A 24,497-nucleotide genomic window follows, 5' to 3' on the forward strand; every position below is an offset into this window, starting at 1 on the left:
TAATAAGGTGCTTTTAAAGTGTTTACAAATAAGATTATTGTTTCTTTCTTAGTAAAAAAAAGTTGAACTTGAATAACCATATCCCTCTACCATTAGACATATTTTTTGAAGGACACTATTGCCTTCTTCTTTATGCTTTGTAAAGAAAAACAATTAGGATCCATGTTTATAATATATCGGTATTGATTGATGAAAGAATGGGTCAAATCCTTCCATGATCAAATATGGGTCCTGTCCAACTGAACATACCACATTGCAGTAGAACTAGTTAAACTGTCTTAGAATACATGCATGAGTAACTTCTCATTGCTGGCGTAAGCTACCATCTTTTGACAATATATGGTAACATGAGTTATCGGATACTTAGTACCGTTGTACTTTTCAAACTCCAAAACTTTAAATTTTGAAGGAATTGCAACATTTGGGATAAAACAAAGATTGGCAGCATCCATGGAGCCATAAAAATCTATTTCTTCAACAGCTCGTAACCTTTCCTAGAGCATAATCATCTTGTTTTTGAATCTTCCAAAGCCTCAACCATTTTCAATTTCTCTTTAAAGATGTCTAAATTAGGAACTTGGACCAATTCAACTACCTTTTCAATAAAGCTAGTGTTGTTATAACTTTGGACATTCCCTTTTTTGGTTGTGGATGGCATTTTTATGTAAGTATAGCCTGTCAAAAATGCAAATTATTGTAATGGTAGGCTTGGAGTGGACTAGGCTTGAGGTGGGCCATAACCTGGAGGATACAGTGGATAAAAAAGTTCATGCTAAACATCTTCTTCTATCACATTTCCCTTATTCAGCTTACCCAAAGCTTTAAGGATCTTACTAAGTTCTCCTTTGATTTTCTCCTAAGCTTTTTCCAATTTCTCAACATGGCCTGCATTATCTTATTCCATTCTTTTAGCTTGAGCTCAAGTATTGTATTTGTGATAAGTTGGTCGAGCTATCCATGAACATTAATTTTTCACAATTTGGGTACAGATTTAAAGTGATGTTTATATGACCATCAAATTATGTGTGAGATTAAATGCAGAATGCATAAATGCAATAAAGAAGATTTAATGATGTCAATGCCAGCATATACAATTAAAGAAAAGGGTTAGTTAAAAAATGATATATACAAAGAATAATATATACAAAAAATAAAGGTTAGTATACAAATGCAAAGAAAAATATAAATTTACATGCAGAATAACTGTCACAACATATGTCTTATTTGAGATTTTCTAAAACAAGGAAAAGAATGGCTCTAACCTAAGTCCAGACCTTTAGGGTTTATTTACATGCTAGGTTTAAAGGTTTGACAATTTAAGGGTTCTTAAATTGTTCCTTACATCATTGTCTATTATAGACTAATAAGACACCCCGATCCTCACTCATTATAGGTTACAAATGAAAAAGATTCAATTTGAGTAAGAGTTTTTGGCTAGCCCATGTGAAGACATAAAATCTCATCAAGGCATAGGTACTTTACTCCCTCATAAGGGACATAACTTAGGTGTAGAGCTTATGTTATGTATATGCAAATGAATAATAGAAATATAAAATGAATAAATGAAACAATAAATAAAATACAAGTAGGAGAAAAAAAATCTTAACTTTATTGGGTTAGGCTTGGATAATAAGAAATCATTTATTGGTTTGACTCTCGAATAATCCCCAGTGAAGTTTCCAAATTATCATAATCCGTGGACTTATCACTACACATGGACTTTAGGAGTTGCCATTAATCTTTTTCGTTTAGGTGTGATTGATCACTTGACTGAATCTGTTTCATTTTAAAGATGAGTCTCAAAATTGACTTAGGTATTTTTAAATAGTAGATTCTAATCAATAAAATCAGATTTAAAGTTCGAAGGTACAATTATGCATGAAAAAGGTTATAAAACTCTCATAGCTCCCATTCCAAGGAAGGTATCAATTTGATTTGAAATTATTCATGCTTTAACCACATTTATGATTTACCAAAAATATTTGATATTGAAAATTGATCTTAAAATTACTTCAATAGTTTGATAGCAATTTAAGATAATTCTCTTATCTCAGGAGTATTTATGGAAACTAGTATCTTACTCTGAGGAGGCTCTGTCGTCGGATTCATTTAAATTTCATTTAAAGAAATAATTAGTAAAATCTTTCAATAGTTTGGTAAGATTTACTTTGATATAGATCTCCCAATAGTTTGGTGATATTTTATTGTAAAATTATTTTTAAAAATGCATTAAATCTTTCAATAGTTGGGTAAGATTTAATTTAAGATATAAATCTTCCAATAGTTTGGTAGAATCGAAAAATCAATTAAAACAAATGAAAAATCATCATGCAATAATATAATATATCATGCAATTAAAGAATCATGTGATCACATAAACAAATACACAAATAAATATATTAATCCTATACCAATGATGGAAATAAATATTAATAATTATGTAATTAAATTCATGCAAAAATAAATACCAAATAAAATTTTTAGATTTTTTATTTTTTTCATTTTTGAATTTAACCACTTAATTAGAATAATAAGCAAAAATAAAACATAAAAAATAAATAAAATAAAAAGATGAAAAAACAAAACAAAAGTAAAATCAAATAAAATAAAAAATAAAAAATAAAAAGAAATATGAAATATGAAATATGAAAACTTGCACTGCAGGTTGGTTCAAAAGTAAGTAGGCACCCAGGTCAATCGAATTAACACCAAGTCAAAAGGTGGCAAAAATGGCATCGTTTGGATCATTATAAAAGTAAAAAAAAAAAAAATTTAACTTATACAAATGGCTCTAGTGCCTCTCTCTCTCTAGCTAGAGTTTTCTTTGGCTTCTCTCTAGATATTCAATAAAAAATTCATCCGACCAAGAATATTGGCCAAATTTTTCGGATTTCGGCACCAAAAAATTCAATTGGTTGCTAGAATCTTCAAAGTTTTTCAAAAATAGTGATGAACCCAGAATTTGGCCACCTTAGTCATCCTCTGGTTGTCGTGATATTGGTCGAGAAATTTAATTTTAAACATAAAATCCTAAAAAAAGCCTAATAAACTCTAGAAATATCAAAAACTACAAACAAAGGAAATAAAGCCCATAAGAGCACCCAGACAACCTAGAAATCAACTTATACTTAAGCTTGAACCTCCGTCCAAAAATTCTTAGAGAACCAAACCCTAGAAAAAAAATAATAAAAAATGAAAACCCAGAAACCGAATTGAATTCCCAAAAAACAAAATGTAAAGAATCTTTTATCCTTTTTGCATGTTTCTTCCCTGTATTCTCTCCATTTTAAAAAATCTTAAAAAATTCAATCTTGATTCCAGAAACCTTAAAGAATGAATCCAACCCAAAAATCACCCAACCAGAACCTCGGTTACCTAAGCAACTTTTATTTTTCTGTAAAACCTTTCCTCCAAAGTTTCTATCCCCCCCTCGGCTGCATGTGTCTTGGAATGTGATTTATAGAACTTTTGACAATAATTTTAGAGATTTGCATTGAATGGTTGAGATTTGATCTGTCACCAACAGATTCGATCTTAACTTTCTTTGATTTAGGGATTTTGATTTCATTTGATTAAGGCTAATTTTGTTTCCAATTCCACACATACATGATTTCTAGAAAAGTTTTTTGATTTCGTTTCCTTTTTTTTTATTCTTTTTTACTTTTGACTTTTTTTTTAACTTTCTAAAACAGAAATAATAATAATAATAATAATAATAATAATAATAATAATAATAATAATGAAATAAAATTAAAAATTTTTTATTTGGCCCAAAGCTTCTCAATCGAGCCTAATATTTGATCGAAGCCTGTTTTCGTCTCAAAAAAATCTTAGACAAAATAATGTGTCTACAAATATAAATATATAAATTATCAATTTTAATTTTAATTTTTTAAGAAAAAGCTTCTTTTAGGTATGGATGCTAATGGATTGGATTGATCCATATTAAATTCAACTATTTTGATTAATGCATAATATTATAAATTTTTAAAACCCGATCCAAATCCAAACCGATCTCTCTAAAAAATAGAATTGATATGAATCGATAACTTTTTGTTATTATTTTCATACTAATTTAAATATATTTAAATAAATGTAATTATAAAATAAATATTTTATTTTAAAAAATTAAAATATATGAAAATTAATAAAAATATTAATTTGATAATATTTTTGTTTTTTTTTTACTTTTTATTTAAACATGAATTGAATTGAATTAAAACATTCAATATTTAAACTTAAACCAAACTGAATAAAAAAAATTCAAATCTATTTTCAATTTTCTCAAATTTTTTTTCTTACCTCTACATTTTAGGTACCTAACCTTAGGGATTCCAAGGAAGGAAGATGGAAAATGAGTGAATTAACACTTTCTTAAAGTCAAATTATTATTGGGACGAAAGGGTCCCCTTCAATTATTGGAATATATTCACATAACCCAGTTTTAGAGTTTGAAGGTAAGAATCGGATGCGTTTACTTTTATTAGGACTAGATTACCGTTCAAAAACATTCAGCTAGCAATCGCTTTATATGCAAGCATTTAATCGATATATGGGCTTCTATTCTTGTCAAACAATTTACTTGCCGCTGAGTCTACTAATTCTTCTTTAATTTCTTCGTCTCTTTGCTTATCGATTGGTTTATAACTTTATATGCGAGCATTTAAATGTTTGATAAGCTCTCCTTTTGATTTGTGTTAGGCTTTATATGTATCGGATTTATATCGTATTAAATATATGTTAAAATATAAAAATTATCATGTTAAATTAATATCGATCTATCAAATATAAAATATATTTTTTGATTTTATTAAATTCATACAGTTTTAATTTTTATTAAAATTTTAAAACGTATTACTTCCGTTTTTTTTCATATTATTTTTATATTATATTATTATATCGTATTTAAAATTATTAAATTTATTCATTTATGTCCATGCTTTAAGTGGGAAAAAATGCTCCCATGACAAGCGCCCTGTTAAAGAAGATGATAATAGATTATAAATCCAATTCCACAACTACTGCATGACAATGATCTTCTCTATTAGGTTAATCATGCTAATCAACTTATATTTTTCAAGGGTTGGAATTTTTCTCTTGTTTACATTTATAAAGACAACAATTTTTATGAAGATTTTTTTAACAAATTATGCTCACGGTAGTGAGTTTAATGTTGGTAAGTTATTTTATCCTACTCTACCTTAGATACTGTTTAAAAGAATACTTCATGATGTTGCATGGATAGGGCCCATGTAGTATCTGCAACGAAAAAATTATATATCTAATATAATAATAATAATAATAATATTATGGGTCAAAATAGAAAGTTTAACAAGCTTAATTAATTAAATGACTGATGATGTAATTTATTTTATACATTACCATATAAATATAAACATAGAACTTGAGTATTATAATTTTAAAGATTTGAATTTCAAAATAACTTTTTAAATTTTAAACTTAATAGATTTGAAATAACACTGTTAATTTAAGAGTTCGAGTGGTATTTAAATGGGTAAATAATAATTATTAGAGCTTTCTCAACGTGGGATTTGTTAATTGTTGGTTTTTATTTGTTTTCTGGTAAAAGGAAATGTTTAAATGGTTTAGGCTATAGAAAAAAAATAAGCAAGAAATGTTCTTTAATTTCTCAAGTCATACCCATAGTAGTTTTGGAGTTTATTCCAAAATCTGGTTTATAGTGCAAATGCATATGTTTATACTTAGCTTGTTGTAATTCTGATAAGAAATGATGGTGATAGGTGTGGAAGAGAGAACAATATACCATACCTTTTTGTAGCTCTGAGGTCAATTTATTTGTTTGAAATATTAAACTGCAAAAATATTTTTCTATGAATATCACAGAAAAAAAATATACATGGAGATTATTTATCTTTTTATAGGAGTAGTGGTAATTAAATTTAACTTTTATTTCTCAAATGTTCAAAGATTATTTGATCTATATACATGATGAAGGAGATTATATTCTACTCTTCAAATTGTAATTGATGCTTTACGAACAGAGTATTTTGTAAGGCAAGATCCTTTGGAATTGACTGAGAGCATACATAATACTTCAGCCAAAATGCAGCAGTCTGTTCCTAAGGCAAGTGGGTCAGGATTGCCCAAGCTGCGGAAGGAAGAAGAATGGGCTGCCAAAGAGATCCATTTAACGGATGATAAACATAAAGTGTCTGAGCTACCAAAGTCTCCGAACTGCTCTTCATTGATTGCATTGCCTTTGCAAGGGAATTATGAGCTGACAGCAGTTCCTCCCCTATTCTTTCAGCACATGGTCCTGCTCCAAGTATTAGATTTGTCCCATACTAGCATCAAATCTTTGCCAGAATCTCTTCCCAAGTTGGTTTCATTAAAAAAGCTGTTGCTAAGAGGTTGTGAACTCTTCATGGAACTATCACCTCAGGTTGGGAAACTCAAAAATCTCGAGGAGCTTGATCTTGATGAAACTCAGATCTTGCATCTGCCAAGTGAGATTGGAAAGCTAGTCAAGTTAAGTCATTTGAGAGTATCATTTTATCATATCTGTGGCAAAAAGAATTCGAAATCAAACTTTGTGATTCACCCTCAGACAATATCAATTCTCTCACAACTTGCTGAATTAAGCATTGATGTGAATCCGGCAGACAAGAGGTGGGATGATTCTGTGGATGCCGTTGTGAAGGACGTATGCAACTCAAAAACATTGAAGACTCTTAGCTTGTACCTGCCTAAATTCCAACTTTTAGATAATTTATCATCGATATATCCTTCATTGTCACACTTTAGTTTTACGGTTGGCCATCATAAAAGGAGAATCATATCTCGGGTACCTCATGAAGTTGAAGCAGAATTCAGAAATTGGGATAAATGCTTGAAGTTTGTGAATGGTGGAAACATCCCAATCGAAATAGAAGCGGTACTCAAATATTCTTCTTCATTTTTCTTGGACAACCATGCAAGCGCTATGAATCTATCTGAATTTGGGATCGAGAATATGAAAAGGCTAAAATTTTGCTTGTTGGCAGAATGTAATAAGATGGAAACCCTTATTGATGGAGAGATGCAAGACGAAAGAAATGAAGATGATCAATCTGAATCTGACACTGGTTCTGCAGAACATGTGCTTGAATCTCTAGAATATTTGAGCATTTATTACATGAAGAATTTATGGAGTATTTGGAGAGGACCGAATCGTTATGGGTGTATGTCTAGGTTGAAATTCCTAGCGTTGCATACATGCCCCCAACTGAGACATATTTTCTCTCGTACTTTGCTTGAAACTTTTGTCAACTTAGAGGAGATTATTGTTGAGGACTGCCCCCAAGTCACCAGCCTGGTAAGCCATGCATCTGTCAAGCCAATGTTGCCAAATAAATTTCTCCCTAGTTTGAAAAGATTGCTGCTTCTCTACCTTCCTGGACTGGTCAGCATTTCTAATGGTCTATTAATAGCACCAAAATTAGAAAGCATAGGCTTTTATAATTGCCCAAAGCTTAAAAGCATATCAAAAATGGACTTGTCAAGCAAAACTTTGAAGATAATCAAAGGAGAATGTCAGTGGTGGGAAGATTTGAATTGGAATGAAACAGAGTGGGTAAATCGGCCAGATTATCTGATGCGTAACTTTTGCCCTATCAGTAATGAGAAAGATGTTATGACCCAATTGACAGAAGACAGGGATCTACTTGACGCTACCACACAAAATGAAGGCCAACAAAAAGGTAATATATCTTTTAATCTTAGTTTTTTTTTTTTATTAATCATTAGCTTATGTGTGAGATCAATTTAATTAGTACATGAACTTTTTATTTTTTGGATAACATGAGTCCTGAACTTTTTTTTTTTCATGATAACGAGTAAAATTTTATTATCGTCCTAAAAAAACTAATTGGAAGAGACCAAAGCCAATTCATAACGTTAAAAAAAAAGTTTGCTAACAACTTATGAGAAGTGAAGATTTTAACATTGCTCATTTTGAATATTGGTAGATGATGAAAAGTTGCTCGAAGTTTCAACAAAAGATCATAAAGGCCGGATCTTAGGTAATTTTTCTTTGCAACCCTTGTAAGACGACTCTTCCTATTTTTGGTGTCTTTAACTCTTTTAGGTAATTACCGTTCATGACTGTTAGATTATACGGAGGAGAGAATAACGGGGACAGACGTGACAAAGTCTCCTTCGTCATGTGTACTTCCATCCAATCCCTTGACTGGGACAGACGTGACAAAGTCTCCTTCGACATGCATACTTCCATCCAATTCATGGACGGGAACAGACTTGACTAAGTCTCCTTCGTCATGCATACTTCCATCCAATCCTTTGAGGACGTTTGATGTAAGTATCTATCAATATACAAAGCAACCAACACAACATGCATTGTTTTATCTTACAATATTTTGTTTTATTTGGGTTTTTAGTTTTACTGTCTTGAGGGTCCGTTATTCTGACTGGAAATGCTAGATCTCCTTAAACTACAAAATTAGAAGCCTTAACTTGACAATTTTCTTGGCCGGTTAAGAAATGAAGCCCTATTGTTTGTGTACAACTTATTCAAAATATTCAACTTGATTTAGCAATTGAACTATTTTGATTGTTTTTGTTTGCCTCAATGTAATTTTTTTGAATACTTGTGTCTTAATGGCTTTTTTTTTTTTAATCTAGATTGCCTTTTTCTTTTAAACAGAAAAACTGTGTAAATCTTGAATATACATACCCATACAAGTATCATAGCCAAGCGGCCAGGATTTTGTTATATTTTGGTCCAAAGTGTAGATTTGATCTCCCATATTGAGGCCAATCTGGCCAATATAAGGCGGATTAGTGCAGCATTCCCTTCCCCTTCTCAATTTCTCTCTTTCTTTCCTCTGTCTTTCTTTTTTTTATTGCAATATTTTAAATTTTACAGATATTTTATGCTATTAAAATTTTTTGAACCTGAGACTTAACTCAATTGCTTCATGAATCTGGAACCTAAAATCTTTTTTGTGCCATTTTTTGTGTGTTGTAGGGCAAAAAATTTTTCAAGATAGCATGGCATGTCAGGGTCAAACTGACCAAACCAACAAGTTAAGGCCTTTCCTTAATACTGTTAAGGATTTAACTGTAATCAACATTTTATGAAAGTAAAGGATACTTGCAATTGAAGCAGAGGGACTAAATTTAACAAAAATAGAGGAATCAGAACGGGGATGTTAATAGTGATGTTTTGTTTACTATGATGGCAATAGGCATTACTGGATTGATTCAATTTTTTATCCATTGTTTTAATTTACAACTCCAAAAAAGAAAAAAAAATTATAGCCGAATTCTCCGATTTTATAAACAATCCTTGTTGTGACGAGCATGATTATAATTTATAGTCATCCCCACAAGGATATCTTAGCCTTCAACAACCATTATTCAAAGTGTATGTGATTTGATTTTGTTAATTTGAGTCAAATCTTATTTCTCAGCCTTGATTCTTTATTATCATTGCACTGAATTTGTTCAAATTTCAGGCACCAAAACAAGCATTGAGCTTTTTTTCATCAGAGAAGAACAAGAGGCTAGAAGATGATTACTTTGATCAGGCTTCAGAAATTTGTGAAGTAGACGTTGATGAAGATGAACCTAAGGCCAAAAGAAGGTCAGTTAAGCATTTTTTTTTTTATGTACTCTGTGAAGTAGACATTGCTGTTCTCTAGTGTTACTTAACCTATTACTATTTAAACATTTTTATCCTACAGTAGTGCCCTTCACTTCCTTAAACCAGAAGGGTTACTTTATTCTGTTTGCAGTCCCCGTTCCTCCAATGTAAAACACCTTTAAATTTCTTTCAGTCCTCACACCATGGATGAAATTGAACTTATGGAAGTCAATTATGCAAGTGGTTTGGTCAAATATAATTAAGCTTATGGGTAAGGTTTTATGAAGGAGAATTTAAATGGGGTGGTTTAACATTTTGCAGCAACTGTACTGAGAATGAAAACAAGGGTGTCATAGGTTCTGTGAGCAAAACCACGAAAGGGCATAGAGTTGCAGTTCGAACCAGAAGCAACAGTGAGTTACTTGATGATGGTTATAGATGGACGAAAAATGGAAAGAAATCTGTCCAGGGAAATCCCCATCCAAGGTGATTACTTCACCTAATATTGTTAAGGAAGTTCTGAAGTTGCTAAACAGTTTTGTTGATTTAATTATTACCTTTTCCGTGCCTTTATCCACTCTGTATAGGGGCTACTACAAATGCTCGACAATGGGTTGTCCAGCGAAGAAAAGGGTTCAGCGAGACTACCAAGATACAAGCTTTTTGATCACCACCTATGAATGGATACATAACCATCGCTGTTATAACATGGGATTGTATGATTTGCACACTCGACTTTGTAATGATCATAGGGCCAATTACGTGGAAGATGCTGCTGATTCAGCTAAGACTATCAGCCCTACAAAAGGTGGGCAGTATCCTTCCTTGATCATCATATGATCAATTTTGATGCAAATTAAAGAGCAATGATGTTCATTGAATCTCGAATCCTTCATTAATAGGAATGATTTTATCCTTTCTGTTTTGTAATTATAAGTTGATGGTTAATACCTAAATCATGTTGGAGTTTACAACAATTTTTGCAACCTGATACATCATTTCTGGCGAGTGTGTGTATATAAATGCTTAGGGAGAAATTAAATGTAAATCTGAAAAAAGAATAAAATGAGTTATATCATAAATTGTATCATAAAGAGGGTAGTAGTGGAGGAATGTGCTCAACTGTTCTGTTTCTCTCATTTGGTTGCACTAGAAATTATGTCAGGTAGCATTACATATTCAATGCCTAAAAAACCGGTTGTTTGAGAAAAACTGTTAGTAATGTCTGGTGCATTTGAAATTGGCAGGATATGAAGATGTATTTGAAGCATCAATACAAGATATAGGTGTACAACAAGATATAGGTGTACAACAAGATAATTAATTCTTCTGAACTTTAAGGTTTCTAATTTTTTTTTTTTTTTCCTGTCAACTAAGTCTAGATGCAGATAGAGAAATACAGCTATATCTAAATGATGAACATTTATTGAAATATGAATCTCCCTTGTCATATTACAAGTTGAGGTTTAATATTAAATAAAAACCCAAAAGGATTGCATGCAGTTGAATTTGTGTAGGGCCTGGATAATCCAGTCCATTTATTGACACTTGCCAGATTTATTTATCCTCATTTTGCTGTTTATTTGGAAAGCCAGTATGCTTCTATTGATGCATTTGAAATTGGCAGAATATGAAGGTATTCCTGAAGCTTTGATTCGAGATGAATCCCAACAATCAGGTAATTATTCAATTCGAGTCTTTGGGAGGATGTTTTATCAGCATTTCGTAGTTTAATCCAAAGGTACTCTCATTTAGTCAAGAGCAGAAAATCAGCTGATGCATATTCTGCCATTTTAGAAAGTTCATGCTACACATTTCAGGAGTATTGCTGACTAAATTATAAAACAACATGCTATGGATGCATGTATGCATGTATGCCTGCCAAACATTTTTAAGTATTCATAAAACTTGTTCTCACGAAACTAATGAATTCTTAGTCCAATACCTCTTTGGCAGCAGACCCACAACCCTCAGAACTAGCAATCAGAACGTCAGAGTCACCACCTTCTCCTATTGGAAGTACTCCCTGGAGTGAGGTCTATGACTGTGATTTCAACGAACAGGAGCTCAAAGATGATTCCGATAATAGGTATAGATAAAACACAAGCACTTCATAATACAACTCAACTCAACTCGTTAATCAAGCCTTGTCCCAACTCCCAACTCATTTCATGCAATAGATTGCTCTGTTGCAGAAGAACTCTGTCAAGATGGACGGAACTAATCCGAGTTCCGTCTACAGGCTTGAAGGTACCTCCAGACGATGGCTTCTCTTGGAGAAAATATGGACAAAAAGAAATTCTCGGTTCAAAATATCCAAGGTCAAAATATCCAAGGTTTGAGAATTTCCCTTTGTAATGAATAAGAACAAAAGCATAATGCATATCTATACTCTATATACGTATATATATTAACTAATACTCCAGGAGAAAAATAGCAATTGATATTTGGTCCGTTTCAATTCTAAAGCATGCAGAGCCTTTTACCAGAGTCCTAAGTCATAAAGCCTGACCTTATCTGTTGTCAACATGTCACTGATTAAAGCTTTCCTGCCTGCAATATATAAATGTTTCCGCATGTTAGTGCCATTGAGCTTTGCCTGACCTCATATATACTAGAGCATGATGACAAATTTAGCTGGATTTAGCTGTTCTTTTCTTCTTCTATCATTGAACAGTTAGATGTATGACCATTATTATACATGTAAAATCCTAGCTTAACCAATAACCATCCTTTTTTTTTTATTATTACAGAGCCTATTACAGGTGCACCCACCGACATGAACAAGGTTGTAAGGCTACAAAGCAAGTAATGCGATCAGATGATGACCCAACAATATTTGAGATCACTTACCAAGGAAGGCATACTTGTACTCTTGCCTCACATGGAGTGCCTTCCCCAGGACCATTGGAAAATCAAGACCAAGGAACCTCTTCTGTATGTTCCACGTATTGGAAAGCGTTTCAATGCTGAACTGCAATACTCTTTGGTGGCAAAGCCACAGCCCTCTGAACAAGCAATCAGAATGCCAGAGTCGCAACCTCCTCGTGTTGGAAGTACTCCTCGGAGTGAGGTCCATGACTGTGATTTCGAGGAACAGGAGCTCAAAGATGACTCTAAGAAAAGGCATAGATAAAACACAAGCACTTTACAATAAAACTCAACTCAACTCAACTCGTTAATAAAGCCTTGTCCCAACTTCCAAGTCATTTCATGCAATAGATTGTTATGTTGCAGAAAAACTCTGTTAAGATTGGCGGAACTAATCCGAGTTCCGTCTACAAGCTTGGAGGTATCTCCAGACGATGGCTTCTCTTGGAGGAAATATGAGCAAAAAGAAAATCTCGGATCAAAATATCCAAGGTTTGAGAATTTTCCTTTTGTAATGAATAAGAACAAAAGCATAAAGCAAATCAATACTCTATATATGTATATATATTAAGTAATGCTCCACGAGAATAATTAGCAATTGATAGTTGGTCCATTTCAATTCTAAAGCATGCAGAGTTTTTTGGCAGAGTCCTAAAAGCCTGACCGTATCTGTTGTCAACATGTCACTGGTTAAAGCTTTCCTGCCGGTAATTCATAAATTTTTCCGCATACTCTTGCCATTGAGCTTTGCCTGACCTCATATATACTAGAGCATGATAACAAATTTAACTGGATTTAGCTGTTCTTTTCTTCTTCTATCATTGAACAGTTAGCTGTATAACCACCATTATACATGTAAAATCATAGCTTAACCAATAACCATCCTCTTTTTTTTTTTTTTTTTTTTTTAATTACAGAAGCTATTACTGGTGCATCTCCGGAAATGCACAAGGTTGTCTGGCTCAAAAGCAAGTTCAGCGATCTGATGACGACCCAACAATCTTTGAGATCACTTACCACGGATGGCACACTTGTACTCTAGGCTCACATGTAGTACCTTTTCTAGGAACCTTGGAAAATCAAGACCAAGAAACCTTTTATGCTTCGCCCACGATATCCGGTATTACATATTGCTCCACGAGCCCATCTCCAAGTCCGAGCGGGATGAACCCTATCATGCAGGAAGACATTGACTTTTGAACCTCCGAGCCAAGGTCATTTAGTGGCGTTTCACTTGCTAAAATATCTGTTTTAGATTTGGATTTTTTTAGTCAGATTGTTTTGAATTTGACTTAAATTAAATTTGACAATTAATAAAAATCGATAATTCTAAATCATTACATGTTTTGATCAAATCAATGTTATAGTACAGATTGTTTTGAATTTGAATTATATATAATTTTGAATATTTTGAATTTCGAATCAAATCAATTTAAGTTTAGTTAGGTTTGAATTTTTTTGGTTAAGTTTTTTTTCCTTTATGTTCATTTTGTCATTTCTAACCAAAATTGACAGATTAGTAAAACTTATTGAGTAAATCAATCATATTTGAAAATTAATTAAACAAAAATTTATAAAAAAGGTTAATCAATAATTGATTAACATTAAAAAAAAGTTTACCATAACTTATAGCTACATCACAAATTTAAATAAAAATATCAAAATTTATTAAGAAATCTTTTGAACTTTAACATGATTTATTAATTGAATCTCATAATTAATTTACATGTGGGTTTTTTTTTTTTTACTTTTTATTTTGATTTGACCTTACAAATTTTTTTTTTGCTGTTCCTACTAATAATTAACCCATAATGGATATTTTGCATGTGGAACAATAAAAGTCACGATGAAATGTGAATATTAAATGTAAGATATGAAAACATAAATTAACATACATACGAAAATGATTAATTATGTATGATGTATATGTTAGATTGGTCAAACTCATACAAAATTTAAACATTTTTATGTGATAAATGTGTTCACATGATCATCACATAAATATAATTTGATCAAAATTCAAATATTCCAATATGACTCGTATTTGTGTTTTAAATTGTCCAAGCAAATGCTTTTGTTGTTTATTGTGTCAGGACGAAATCTATTCATCCATTAGTTAAATTCTACTCATTTTGATCAGTTTTGACTATTTTTAAATCCATTAACGTGGCATCATCAGCTTCTTTCTTTCCTTCGCTTTAACTTTCTTCATTAAAGAATATAAAAACTAAAGGAGTTTTATTATTAAAACTCCTGTTAAGGTGGTGGGATGCTCGGTCACAGTATATATTTTCTTCCCACTCTCGGTTGTTCCAGGGTTTTCCAGAGCCATGCTACCCAGTTCTATCTCGGAAACTTTGTCAACATTCTCCACATCTTCTTCTACCCTAGTTGCATTTTTTTTTTTGGCCCAATACTTTTCCTATTTACTGATTTTCCAGGCTCACATCATTCTCTTTTCCTAATTCAAGCCCAAAATTAGCATGTGACCCAGTTGTGGTATCTGGGTCATGAGTAGACCCACAACCATTGCCTATTTGGACTTTAATAGGAGAATACCTTAAACCCAAGCAACTGAGCCAGCCCACCTGCATGTCCTTATCAGAGCATAATCTTTCTTGACCGATTATTTACTTATCATTGGCATTGATAATACACCCAACCGCTGCAGCCTTGTCTTTGGCACGCGACTTGTTTGAATTTGGCTGCTCCTGAGCCTTAATCACAGCCTTGTCATCCATTCCCAAGGTTTCATTATCTTTTCGTCTTCTTAGGCTAATAAATTTCGAAGCAAGTTAATTCGAGGCTGCATTCACACTTTGTCTGTTCGGATCCTCATGCTCCCAACCCGACTGTTCTTCTTCACGGAAACTTGTCACTTTGTTATTCTCAAAAGAACTGGAGCTTGATGATGATGCACTCGATTTTACTTAAACAATTTTTTTCATCCCCGAATTCCCCCGAATTCCACAGGAAATCGTAACTTCCTTCCAACGTGACTTTAACTTAATAAGACCTTCCTCGTAACAGAATTGTGAATAGGTTTGGGATAAAAGCATCTTTCCTAACAAGGGTTAAAACTCTAGCAACATCAAGACGCATTCTCCTCATAGTACTATCATCTACTGTGATGAAAGTGCCCCACTTGTTCCTTACCTTCTTGAAGAATTCATAACACCACGCATGGAACGGAATGTTTTCTAGCTTGAGCCAGATAAATTTATTATAGCTTATTGAGTCACGGCTCCAAGACACAGTCCAAAAGAACCATTGTTCACGCCACGCTCTGCCACCCTCAAGCATGCTGAACATATCTTCTTTGGATTCAAACTGTAGAAGTACCATACTTCCTCCCATCAATGTGATTGAAAGGTGCATAACTCCTTCACTAAGAATGTACTGCTAAAGCATGTTAATAGCATGAGGGTTTTTGACTGCCGCCACCTCACACTTCTCCAACCATGCTGTCGCCAGTTCTTCCTCTTCCACAACAATCTTGTTTTGTGTTTGAGTCTTGTCACCTAGTACCGGTTGTACAATCCCCTTTGGCTCTGTTGCATTGGCATTGCCTACCATCAGTGTTTCCTGCTGAGGTGGAGCATGCCTTTTTGTTACTTTTGCATAGGTAGGTCTCGCATCCTCCTTTAACTCCATACGCGAGATAGGTGGAGTAAGGAATGTTTTTCGTTGCACATGTTTTGTTGCAGGGGTGCTATTGTAACCTTTCTCATATTTGGCCAGGCTCACCCTTAGTCTCCATCCATTCCACGCTGAACCATCCAAAGCCCTTATGACTGAGAGAGTCTCACACAAATCTTTGAAGCAAAAAAAGCTAATTTGCTACGCCTAGACAGTTTCCTCTTGAGGGGAATGTAGAAGTCAAGGATTCTCCCGGGTTGCATGATCTTGCCCCACAGTTCTGCTTCCCTGCCAGCAGGGTGGATATTATCAACAAAAACTGTTATCAAATTCCTTTTTCACTAATCTAACACTGAACGTGATTGCCTGGTCTCCATTGATCGGATACGGCTGCTTCTCCTGCCATACCCATTCCACTTTCTCTCTCTACCTGTCATCTCTCTAAATTTTTTTTTAGCTTCATTGTTGATTCAATTGTTATACATAAAGTTCAAATTGAAAAAGTTTCAAAGTTCAGGGGAAAATGTTTATTTCATTATTCATCATAGATTCTTTTGTGAAATAATGATCTAATGTATAATTTTTCTGTATAACAATAATAATAATAATAATATTATTATTATTATCAATTGGTCTATTTGAATTTGGTAGAATTTCTATTTAAGTTGTATGTATCAAATTTCATGTGATTAAATATTATATTGTTTTGCATTGCATTGTCTTACATTAATGTTATGCAAATGATATATCAATTAAATCATTAACCAAACATTTAGATCATGCATTTTTTATAAAAAAGAAAGCAACCTAAAAATATGGATGCATGAATTCCTTCCAGCATATGTCCCTCTTTCAAAACAACAATAGACGTCCAGCATTTCTTATGGTTTTTTTTTTTTTTTTAACTTTGGATATTATGATTTTATTTTTATGTTTTAAATACTTTTAATCAATGTAATATAGATGCATTTACTTTTTTTAATCAATGGTCAAATCAAATAGATTTGATATTATATTAACCTTTTTATTATCTTATGCTTTTCCGATTATAATTGTGTGCTTGCAATCTTCATTAGATATTAAAAAAAAATTGTGACATTATACATTTAATAATGAATCAAATGGATTCCCACAACAAAGTTAGTTGGGAACTTATTTCATATTGTTTACTGGAGGTGTATTTGACATTTCAAGGTATCAAGAGGATTTAGTTTGTCATTCTTTGTATGCATGTAGATTTTGTTGTTGGATTTTATTTTTTATTTTTCTTTATGCTTAATGTGAAGTTTATTGTACCTTTTGCTATGTTTCAATGACTTTGCTTCACCAACAAATGGTTGGTTCAATTGATTAAGGTTATTTTTCTTAACGAAGAGGTCTTAGATTCGAGTCTTGTCAGTGATCATTTGTTGGGGTACCTCGAATGCACGACCTACAGCCACATATCTTAGGCTGTCAGGTACGACACATCTTGTCTTGACCTGGAGGATTGAACAGTCTATTTACCCTCGAATTTTTTTTTACCAAAAAAAGAAAATGACTTTGCTCCAATTTAGTATTAATTTGTTCTTTTCTCCTTACTTTTGTCATGCTTTTTGAATAACATTTTTAAAGTAGGGAACCATATTGGATTATTGTGAGTTTGGAAATATAAAAAATGGATTACAAAGAGCAAAGAAAAATATACCAAGAAAGTCGTGGAACAAATTTTTAGAGTTGTGGTTGTAGACACTGGTCATTACTCTAAGCTTAAGTTGCCCTCAATTAAAGGTATTACTTTCTTCTCTCTATTAATTTTCGTAAATAGGAGTTAATTCAGTCAATGTTGATAAAAATAATTTCATTTATGAAATTATTTCATGCACATCAATTTACATGTCTCTACTCCAAGCTAATGCATTTTCATAGTTGATTTAAACTTTATAATACTCTATTTTATTTTATTTTATTTATTTATTTATTAATTTATTATATTATAATTTTAATCTAACACTGAACGTGATTGCCTGGTCTCCATTGATCCGTTACGGCAGCTTCTCCTGCCATACCCATTCCACTTTCTCTCTCTACCTTTCATCTCTCTAATTGTTTTTTAGCTTCATTGTTGATTCAATTGTTATTCATAAGGTTCAAATTGAAAAGGTTTCAAAGTTCATGGGAAAATGTTTATTTCATTATTCATCATAGATTCTTTTATGAAATAATGATCTAATGTATAAGTTTTCCGAATAATAATAATAATAATAATAATAATAATAATAATAATAATAATAATAATTATTATTATTATTATTATTATTATTATTATTATTATTATTATCATCATCATCATCATCATCAATTGGTCTATTTGAATTTGGTAGAATTTCTATTTAAGTTGTATGTATCAAATTTCATGTGATTAAATATTATATTGTTTTGCATTGCATTGCATTTTCTTACATTAATGAAGTGCAAATGATATATCAATTAAATCGTTAACCAAACATTTAGATCATGCATTATATATATATTTATATATATATATATAAAAGCAACCTAAAAATATGGATGCATGAATTCCTTCCAGCATGTGTCCCTCTTTCAAAACAACAATAGATGTCCAGCATTTCTTATGGTTTTTTTTTTCTTTTTTTCTTTTACTTTGGATATTATGACTTTATTTTTATGTCTTAAAGACTTTTAATCAATGTAATATAGATGCATTTACTTTTTTTTAATCAATGGTCAAATCAAATAGATTTGGTATTATATTAACTTTTTTATCATCTTACTTGCGCTTTTCCGGTTATAATTAAGTATGCTTGCAATCCTCATTAGATATTGAAAAAATTGTGACATTATACATTTAACAATGAATCAAATGTATTCTCACAGCAAAGTTAGCTGGGGACTTATTTCATTTTGTTTATTGGAGGCATATTTGAGATTTCAAGGCATCAAGAGGATTTAGTTTGTCGTATTTTGTATGCATGTAGATTTTGTTGTTGGTTTTTATTTTTTGTTTTTCTTTATGCTTTGTGTGAAGTTTATTGTTCGTTATGTTTCTATTAGTGTGATGTTATCTCACGTCTAATAAATATATAATTTTTTATAATTTTATATTTAAATTGGATCTTTTTATTGATCAATTGACTTTAAATTAAATGTTTAATAGTTTTATTGACTTTACTTTGATTTAATTTTAGTTTGTTCTTTTTTCCTTACTTTTGTCATGCTTTTTGAATAACATTTTTAAAGTAGGGCATCATATTGGATTATTGTGAGTTTGGAAAATATCTAAAATGGATTATGAAGAGCAAAGAAAAAAAAATGCCAAGAAAGTCGTGGAACAAGTTTTTCGAGCAATAGTTTTAGATGTTGGTCATTACTCTAAGCATAAGTTGCCCTCAATTAAAGGTATTGTTTTCTTCTCTTTATTAATTTTTGTAGATAAGAGTTAATTCAGTCCCTCTTAATAAAAAATAATTTCATTTATGAAATTATTTCATGCACATCAATTTACATGTCTCTACTCCAAGCTAATTCATTTTCATAGTTGATTTAAACTTTATAATACTCTATTTTATTTTATTTTATTCATTAATTTTTTAAATTTATTATATTATAATTTTTAAATATTTTATTATTTTTAAATTAAATATGTCAAAATGAAAAACATGTACCCCAGCAAAGCACAGGTATATTTCTAGTATATAATAGAGTTTTTTTTTTCTTGAATTCATATTTATCAAAAGATTGTAAAAAAAATTTAAAAAATTGAGGAATGTAATTGTCCAACAAATTTTTACTATTGTCTCGGCAGTCTACACTGGATATTAACAATCATAAATGATTGAATAGCATCCAACCCTGGGGCGAAGCCAAGGCCTTATTTATCACAACTAGCATATCATTTTCATTTTCATTTTAATTTTTAACAAAAATTGAGTAAAGTTGCAGTCCATATATAAAATTATTATAACTCATAGCTACATTACTAATTTAAATAAAATATTGAAATTTGTTAAGAAATCTTTTGAATTTTAACATATATGATTTATTAATTGAATCTAATAATTAATCTACATATGAAAATTTATTTTTATTTTTTATTTTCATTTGACCACTTCTAATTGAGAACATCATAAATTCACTCTTGTTCTTCTTACTAATTATTCAACCCATAATAGACATTATGAATGTGGAAACAGTGGAAGTCATGTTGAAATGTGAATGTAAACAAAATTCTTTGTGTGTGATGTACATGTTAAATTGGTCAGTCAACTAGCATAAAATTCAAACATTTTTACATGATAAATGTGTTGACATAATCATCACACAAATAGAATTGGCCAAAAATTCAAATCCACTTAAAGCATTGATATTTGTGCTCGAAATTGCCCATAGAAGAAGAAAATGCTTTGGTCGGTCATTGTGTCGGGACCAACGGGACCAAATAAATATATAGCAGCATTTGAAATCCTTTTAATCTTGGGTCAAGTGAAAAAAAAATATTTTTTAAGTTATTTTAAATTTAAATTTATTAACAATTTGTAAAAAAAAAAATTATTAATTTATTAAATTTCATATAAATAAATTTATTTGAGCCAATAAAAAAAAATATTGAATGACATCTAAAAGCACATGTCATTGATGTCAAACTCACAAACGGCCAATGAGGCCTGTGGGGGGAAATTACGTTCTTGGGATGGTATTAGAAAGAAAATCAACTTCTTCACTTCATCCCACCTTCCCTTCGGAATTGGTGTTTTGCTATCCCATCTAATATTTTTGTGAAGATAGTTTCTTTCTTTTTTCTTATAAAGAAAACAGAATTATGCAAATGGGGTATTCTTTCATACCCCAACAGCTTGCTTTATAAAAGGAAGTTTAATTCAAAGGTCAGTGCATGAGTGGCAAAATGAATTCAATTGGATCAAAATTAATTTCAAAGGTAAATCCCTCCTGCCTGTTATCTTTAAAATAGCCTGGAATGCGTTTATCTAGGGTGTGTGAAAGGAATGAAACGAGAGTTTTCTGTCAGCATAATGACTGCAGTAGCTCCATTTTGCAGTTTGGCAACATAACGACGTGTTTAAATTCTCTAAACTCTGCAATCTCCCAAATTTTGTTCAATACTTTTGTTATCTAAACTAATACTCAATACATTTAATAGGTCATTTTAAAACTTGAAAGTTTAACTCTTAAAACAAACTTGAACTTTCTTCTTGATACGATCATACGAACTAAACAACTCTGCTTGGGACCCAAAATTTGGGACGAGTATAATGCATGAAACAAAACAAGCTTCGATAGAGGAATAATTCTACACTTCAACAACAAATAGGATAGGATAGGAGCTTGGGAACATACCTTGGCTTACATCCCCATCTTCATGAATTATATCGAAGATCTCCATGATCTTCACCTTGGCCCAGATAAGATAGAGGGTAAAGCTGTTGAAGCAACAGTCTCCACAACTTCAGGTACTGTCAATTCATTTAGAAATTTGTCGTTCAAGGTACCAACAAAATCAACTGAACCCTCAAAAATCTTCACTACTGTGGACATGGAAGGCCTCCTGGCATGTTCATTTTGTAAACACCATGTAGCAACCTTCATCATCTCCATGACTTCAGCTGCATTTGCCTGCATATCTTCGCTGCACTTATCGATTAGATCCACAAGTTGCCCTTCTTCTTGCTTTCTCCTGAAAAGACTCAGTAAATGCCTATCTTCCTCCTGTTGAGATCCATCCACATTTTTTCGCCCACACAGAATCTCTAGGACCACAATACCAAAGCTATAGACATCTGCTTTCTCAGTGATGACCGAGCTTAACCATTCAGGAGCCATATAACCAGGCGTTCCCCTCATGGTTGTTATGACTTCGCTTTGGTCTCTTCCAATTAGCTTAGATAATCCGAAATCGGAAACTTTGGCATTGAAATTCTCATCTAAAAGGATGTTTTGTGGTTTGATGTCTAAGTGAATTATCTTTTGGTTGCAGTCTTCATGAAGATAAGCTAGTCCCTTGGCTATATCTAAAATGATTTTCTTTCTAGTTTTCCAACCAAGAGCAAGCTCTTGATTTTTGTGGAAGATCCATTGATCCAGTGACCCTTTACACATGTACTCGTAGACTAAAAGCCTGGTAAATTTTTCAGCACAAAATCCAACCAAATTTACCAGATTGAAATGGTGAATGTTTCCTATAGTCTGAACTTCTGCTATGAAAGATTTCTTGACTGGACCACAGCCATCAAGATACTTCACTGCAACTTCAGAACCCGAAGGTAATGTTCCTTGAAAAACAGAACCAAATCCTCCTTCACCGAGCTTGTTGCTAAAATTCTTCGTGACATTCTTCAACTCTTCAAAAGAAAATCTAGTTGGCATTCCCGATGTGTTGTCCAGATAATCCTCCTCAACCTCTTTGGGCCCTTTTTTAGTTCTTAGAAAACAGAAAGTGCATATAAGAAACACACCAGATATACCTCCAAGAGTTGAGCCTAGAATAACTGCCATATCCTGCCTTTTCCTTTGAGGGAACTTCAGTGATGAAAGATTGTTGTTAGGATTCTGTGCACTTGGAAAATTCTGCACCTTTATAAAAACAGAGGTGTTGTAAGAACCATAATCACTATAATTATACTTCTTGAGGGACAATACTTCAGATAGAAAATAGCAGTAACCATCTATATGTATCACAGCTTTGCAATAACAGTTCTTTAAACAGACTTCCTTACAATCTTCTATACTCTTGTTGTTATCATTACTGGTGAAAAGAAATGAATCATACTCATAGATGACCTGGAGTTCGAGAAGACTCTGATGAACAGAAAGCTCACAAGAAATTGGTAAAATTGCAGAACACCCAAGATCCCGTCTATTATAATTTATTGGCTTGAAATAAGTTATTTCGCTTTGAGTTGCAGCTTCAGGGCAATCGCATCCCACTTCTAAACAAACGCCATATTTTCCACATGCCAATGGATAATTACATCGACTAATTCCGAATAGATCAATCACCACCCATTTCGATTCTCTCCACTCATATGCCTTCAAGTAGCCGTCACTTCCCAACTGCATAAAATTAGCCGAGTCTGGCACGGAGAGACTCCTAACCTTTAAAGTCTGGTTGTATTCAACATAAGATGTTCCTGAATTGTTTTCTTCCAAGAAAAATTTTCTGTAATAGATTTGGGAAGGATATACATCCATGTAAGCAGTGAATCGACCATCAATGATTGCAAATGCATACAAACCTTCACTTGAATTGAATGGCGATACACTTGCCCTCAACGTCTGCCCAGGCACTAGCCTTTGACCAAGAACTAAAGAGTCTGTTGGGTAGTCAAATGACTGCCAAACCATCTTGTTGGTTTTGTCAAACAGCATGAGGTTTCCCTCTGCACTTAAGTTTAACCTTGAAACAGACTTACCTGATGTGTTTGGGGACCAAACCACAGCACCATCTCCATCTTTCAAGATAAGAATACCTTCTGGATTGAGCTGCAATAGTGCCTGATGCTCAATTGGATTGTTTCGATTAGCGGACCACACCACTTGCACAAAAAAGCTGGAGGAACTATCACCACCAGAACTAGTCTTGAAGATGGAAACAGCAAATAGGCAACTCTCACCCACCAAGCTGCAGTGAAAGCCACAGACAAACATCCCATTGACAAGGATCGGCTTCACACCGGCTAACTCCCAGAAACTGAAGTCATATGAGAAAGTGCTTCTCCAGGAATTCGGGGCAGTGACAAATGATGGGTAGTTTATGTTTTCAGCGTTGATCAAATGTGATGATGGAATGATCAGTAGAATCCGGAGTATGATCAGAAAGTAGCTACAGGTATTCCCATTCATGGTCATTGCTCGGAGAAGGCCAATGGCTTATTAGGGAAGAGTATATTAGCTTCAAGAATGGCGTCAACTCAAGCTTGACTAAACTAAACAAAACAATATAATTCATGCTATCAAATTTCTTAAGAAAGCACCTAGAAAGAGAACGAAAGTTTTGACTAACTACTACCAATTTTGTTTGGAAAATTCATAGAAATGAGAAGAATGCTGTTAATATCTTCATGAATTGGAAAGAAAGGAAAATGACATTGACCTGCAAAACGTGTACGTTGTGTTGAAAGAAAAAATCCCTTTTTTTCTGGCCAAAAGGAGTAAAGGAAAAGCTAGAATTGCCACTTCAAGAACGCTTGGATAAATCCTTGACTACGGATGGATGTTTTACTATCCACCAGAAGAAATGATATATGTAACTAAACATACACCTATGAATAAAATTTAAATTAACTAAAATTTTATGAAAGAAGACTAAACATGTTTTTTTTTTTTTTAATGATAATTATGAGGAAAA

General features: G+C 32.5%; 4 protein-coding genes across 4 annotated transcripts; 3 read left to right on the forward strand and 1 right to left on the reverse strand.

Annotated features, from left to right (window-relative positions):
- Positions 1-5,968: 5,968 nt before the first annotated feature.
- LOC111303600 (uncharacterized) lies at positions 5,969-10,480 on the forward strand. The gene is made up of 6 exons (XM_022899989.2): positions 5,969-7,721; positions 7,989-8,042; positions 8,132-8,334; positions 9,498-9,625; positions 9,947-10,111; positions 10,213-10,480. The coding sequence occupies exons 1-6, from the start codon at positions 6,086-6,088 to the stop codon at positions 10,463-10,465; spliced, it is 2,439 nt and encodes an 812-aa protein (XP_022755724.2). The 5' UTR covers positions 5,969-6,085; the 3' UTR covers positions 10,466-10,480.
- A 132-nt stretch (positions 10,481-10,612) lies between these two features.
- Positions 10,613-13,955, forward strand: LOC149516914 (putative WRKY transcription factor 41). Its single transcript, XM_089766044.1, has 6 exons — positions 10,613-11,303; positions 11,585-11,714; positions 11,821-11,946; positions 12,379-12,988; positions 13,144-13,203; positions 13,414-13,955. The coding sequence occupies exons 1-4, from the start codon at positions 11,222-11,224 to the stop codon at positions 12,596-12,598; spliced, it is 558 nt and encodes a 185-aa protein (XP_089622170.1). The 5' UTR covers positions 10,613-11,221; the 3' UTR covers positions 12,599-12,988; positions 13,144-13,203; positions 13,414-13,955.
- LOC111303647 (putative WRKY transcription factor 41) lies at positions 12,651-14,612 on the forward strand. Its single transcript, XM_089765231.1, has 6 exons — positions 12,651-12,751; positions 12,863-12,988; positions 13,131-13,203; positions 13,296-13,324; positions 13,414-13,616; positions 14,590-14,612. The coding sequence occupies exons 1-6, from the start codon at positions 12,651-12,653 to the stop codon at positions 14,610-14,612; spliced, it is 555 nt and encodes a 184-aa protein (XP_089621357.1).
- Positions 14,613-21,341: 6,729 nt separating this feature from the next.
- On the reverse strand, positions 21,342-24,232 carry LOC111317733 (G-type lectin S-receptor-like serine/threonine-protein kinase SD2-5). Its single transcript, XM_022920150.2, has one exon. The coding sequence runs from the start codon at positions 23,996-23,998 to the stop codon at positions 21,542-21,544; it is 2,457 nt and encodes an 818-aa protein (XP_022775885.2). The 5' UTR covers positions 23,999-24,232; the 3' UTR covers positions 21,342-21,541.
- Positions 24,233-24,497: the final 265 nt, after the last annotated feature.

Source organism: Durio zibethinus, chromosome 9 (assembly GCF_047325235.1).
Source record: "Durio zibethinus cultivar Kanyao isolate XHJ-2024 chromosome 9, ASM4732523v1, whole genome shotgun sequence".
Classification (NCBI taxonomy): domain Eukaryota; kingdom Viridiplantae; phylum Streptophyta; class Magnoliopsida; order Malvales; family Malvaceae; genus Durio; species Durio zibethinus.

What these genes read in the sequence shown, in the direction of transcription:
- LOC111303647 (XM_089765231.1), top strand. Translation starts at nt 12,651, where the DNA reads ATGCCAGAGTCGCAACCTCCTCGTGTTGGAAGTACTCCTCGGAGTGAG. An exon ending in AAAGATGACTCTAAGAAAAG is followed by an intron (nt 12,752 to 12,862) that starts GCATAGATAAAA and finishes GTTATGTTGCAG; the next exon opens with AAAAACTCTGTTAAGATTGG. An exon ending in CTCGGATCAAAATATCCAAG is followed by an intron (nt 12,989 to 13,130) that starts GTTTGAGAATTT and finishes TAAAGCATGCAG; the next exon opens with AGTTTTTTGGCAGAGTCCTA.
- LOC149516914 (XM_089766044.1), top strand. Translation starts at nt 11,222, where the DNA reads ATGCTTCTATTGATGCATTTGAAATTGGCAGAATATGAAGGTATTCCT. An exon ending in AGATGAATCCCAACAATCAG is followed by an intron (nt 11,304 to 11,584) that starts GTAATTATTCAA and finishes CTTTGGCAGCAG; the next exon opens with ACCCACAACCCTCAGAACTA. An exon ending in CTCGGTTCAAAATATCCAAG is followed by an intron (nt 11,947 to 12,378) that starts GTCAAAATATCC and finishes TTATTATTACAG; the next exon opens with AGCCTATTACAGGTGCACCC.
- LOC111303600 (XM_022899989.2), top strand. Translation starts at nt 6,086, where the DNA reads ATGCAGCAGTCTGTTCCTAAGGCAAGTGGGTCAGGATTGCCCAAGCTG. An exon ending in ATCCTTTGAGGACGTTTGAT is followed by an intron (nt 8,335 to 9,497) that starts GTAAGTATCTAT and finishes TTCAAATTTCAG; the next exon opens with GCACCAAAACAAGCATTGAG. An exon ending in GAACCTAAGGCCAAAAGAAG is followed by an intron (nt 9,626 to 9,946) that starts GTCAGTTAAGCA and finishes AACATTTTGCAG; the next exon opens with CAACTGTACTGAGAATGAAA.
- LOC111317733 (XM_022920150.2), bottom strand. Translation starts at nt 23,998, where the DNA reads ATGACCATGAATGGGAATACCTGTAGCTACTTTCTGATCATACTCCGG.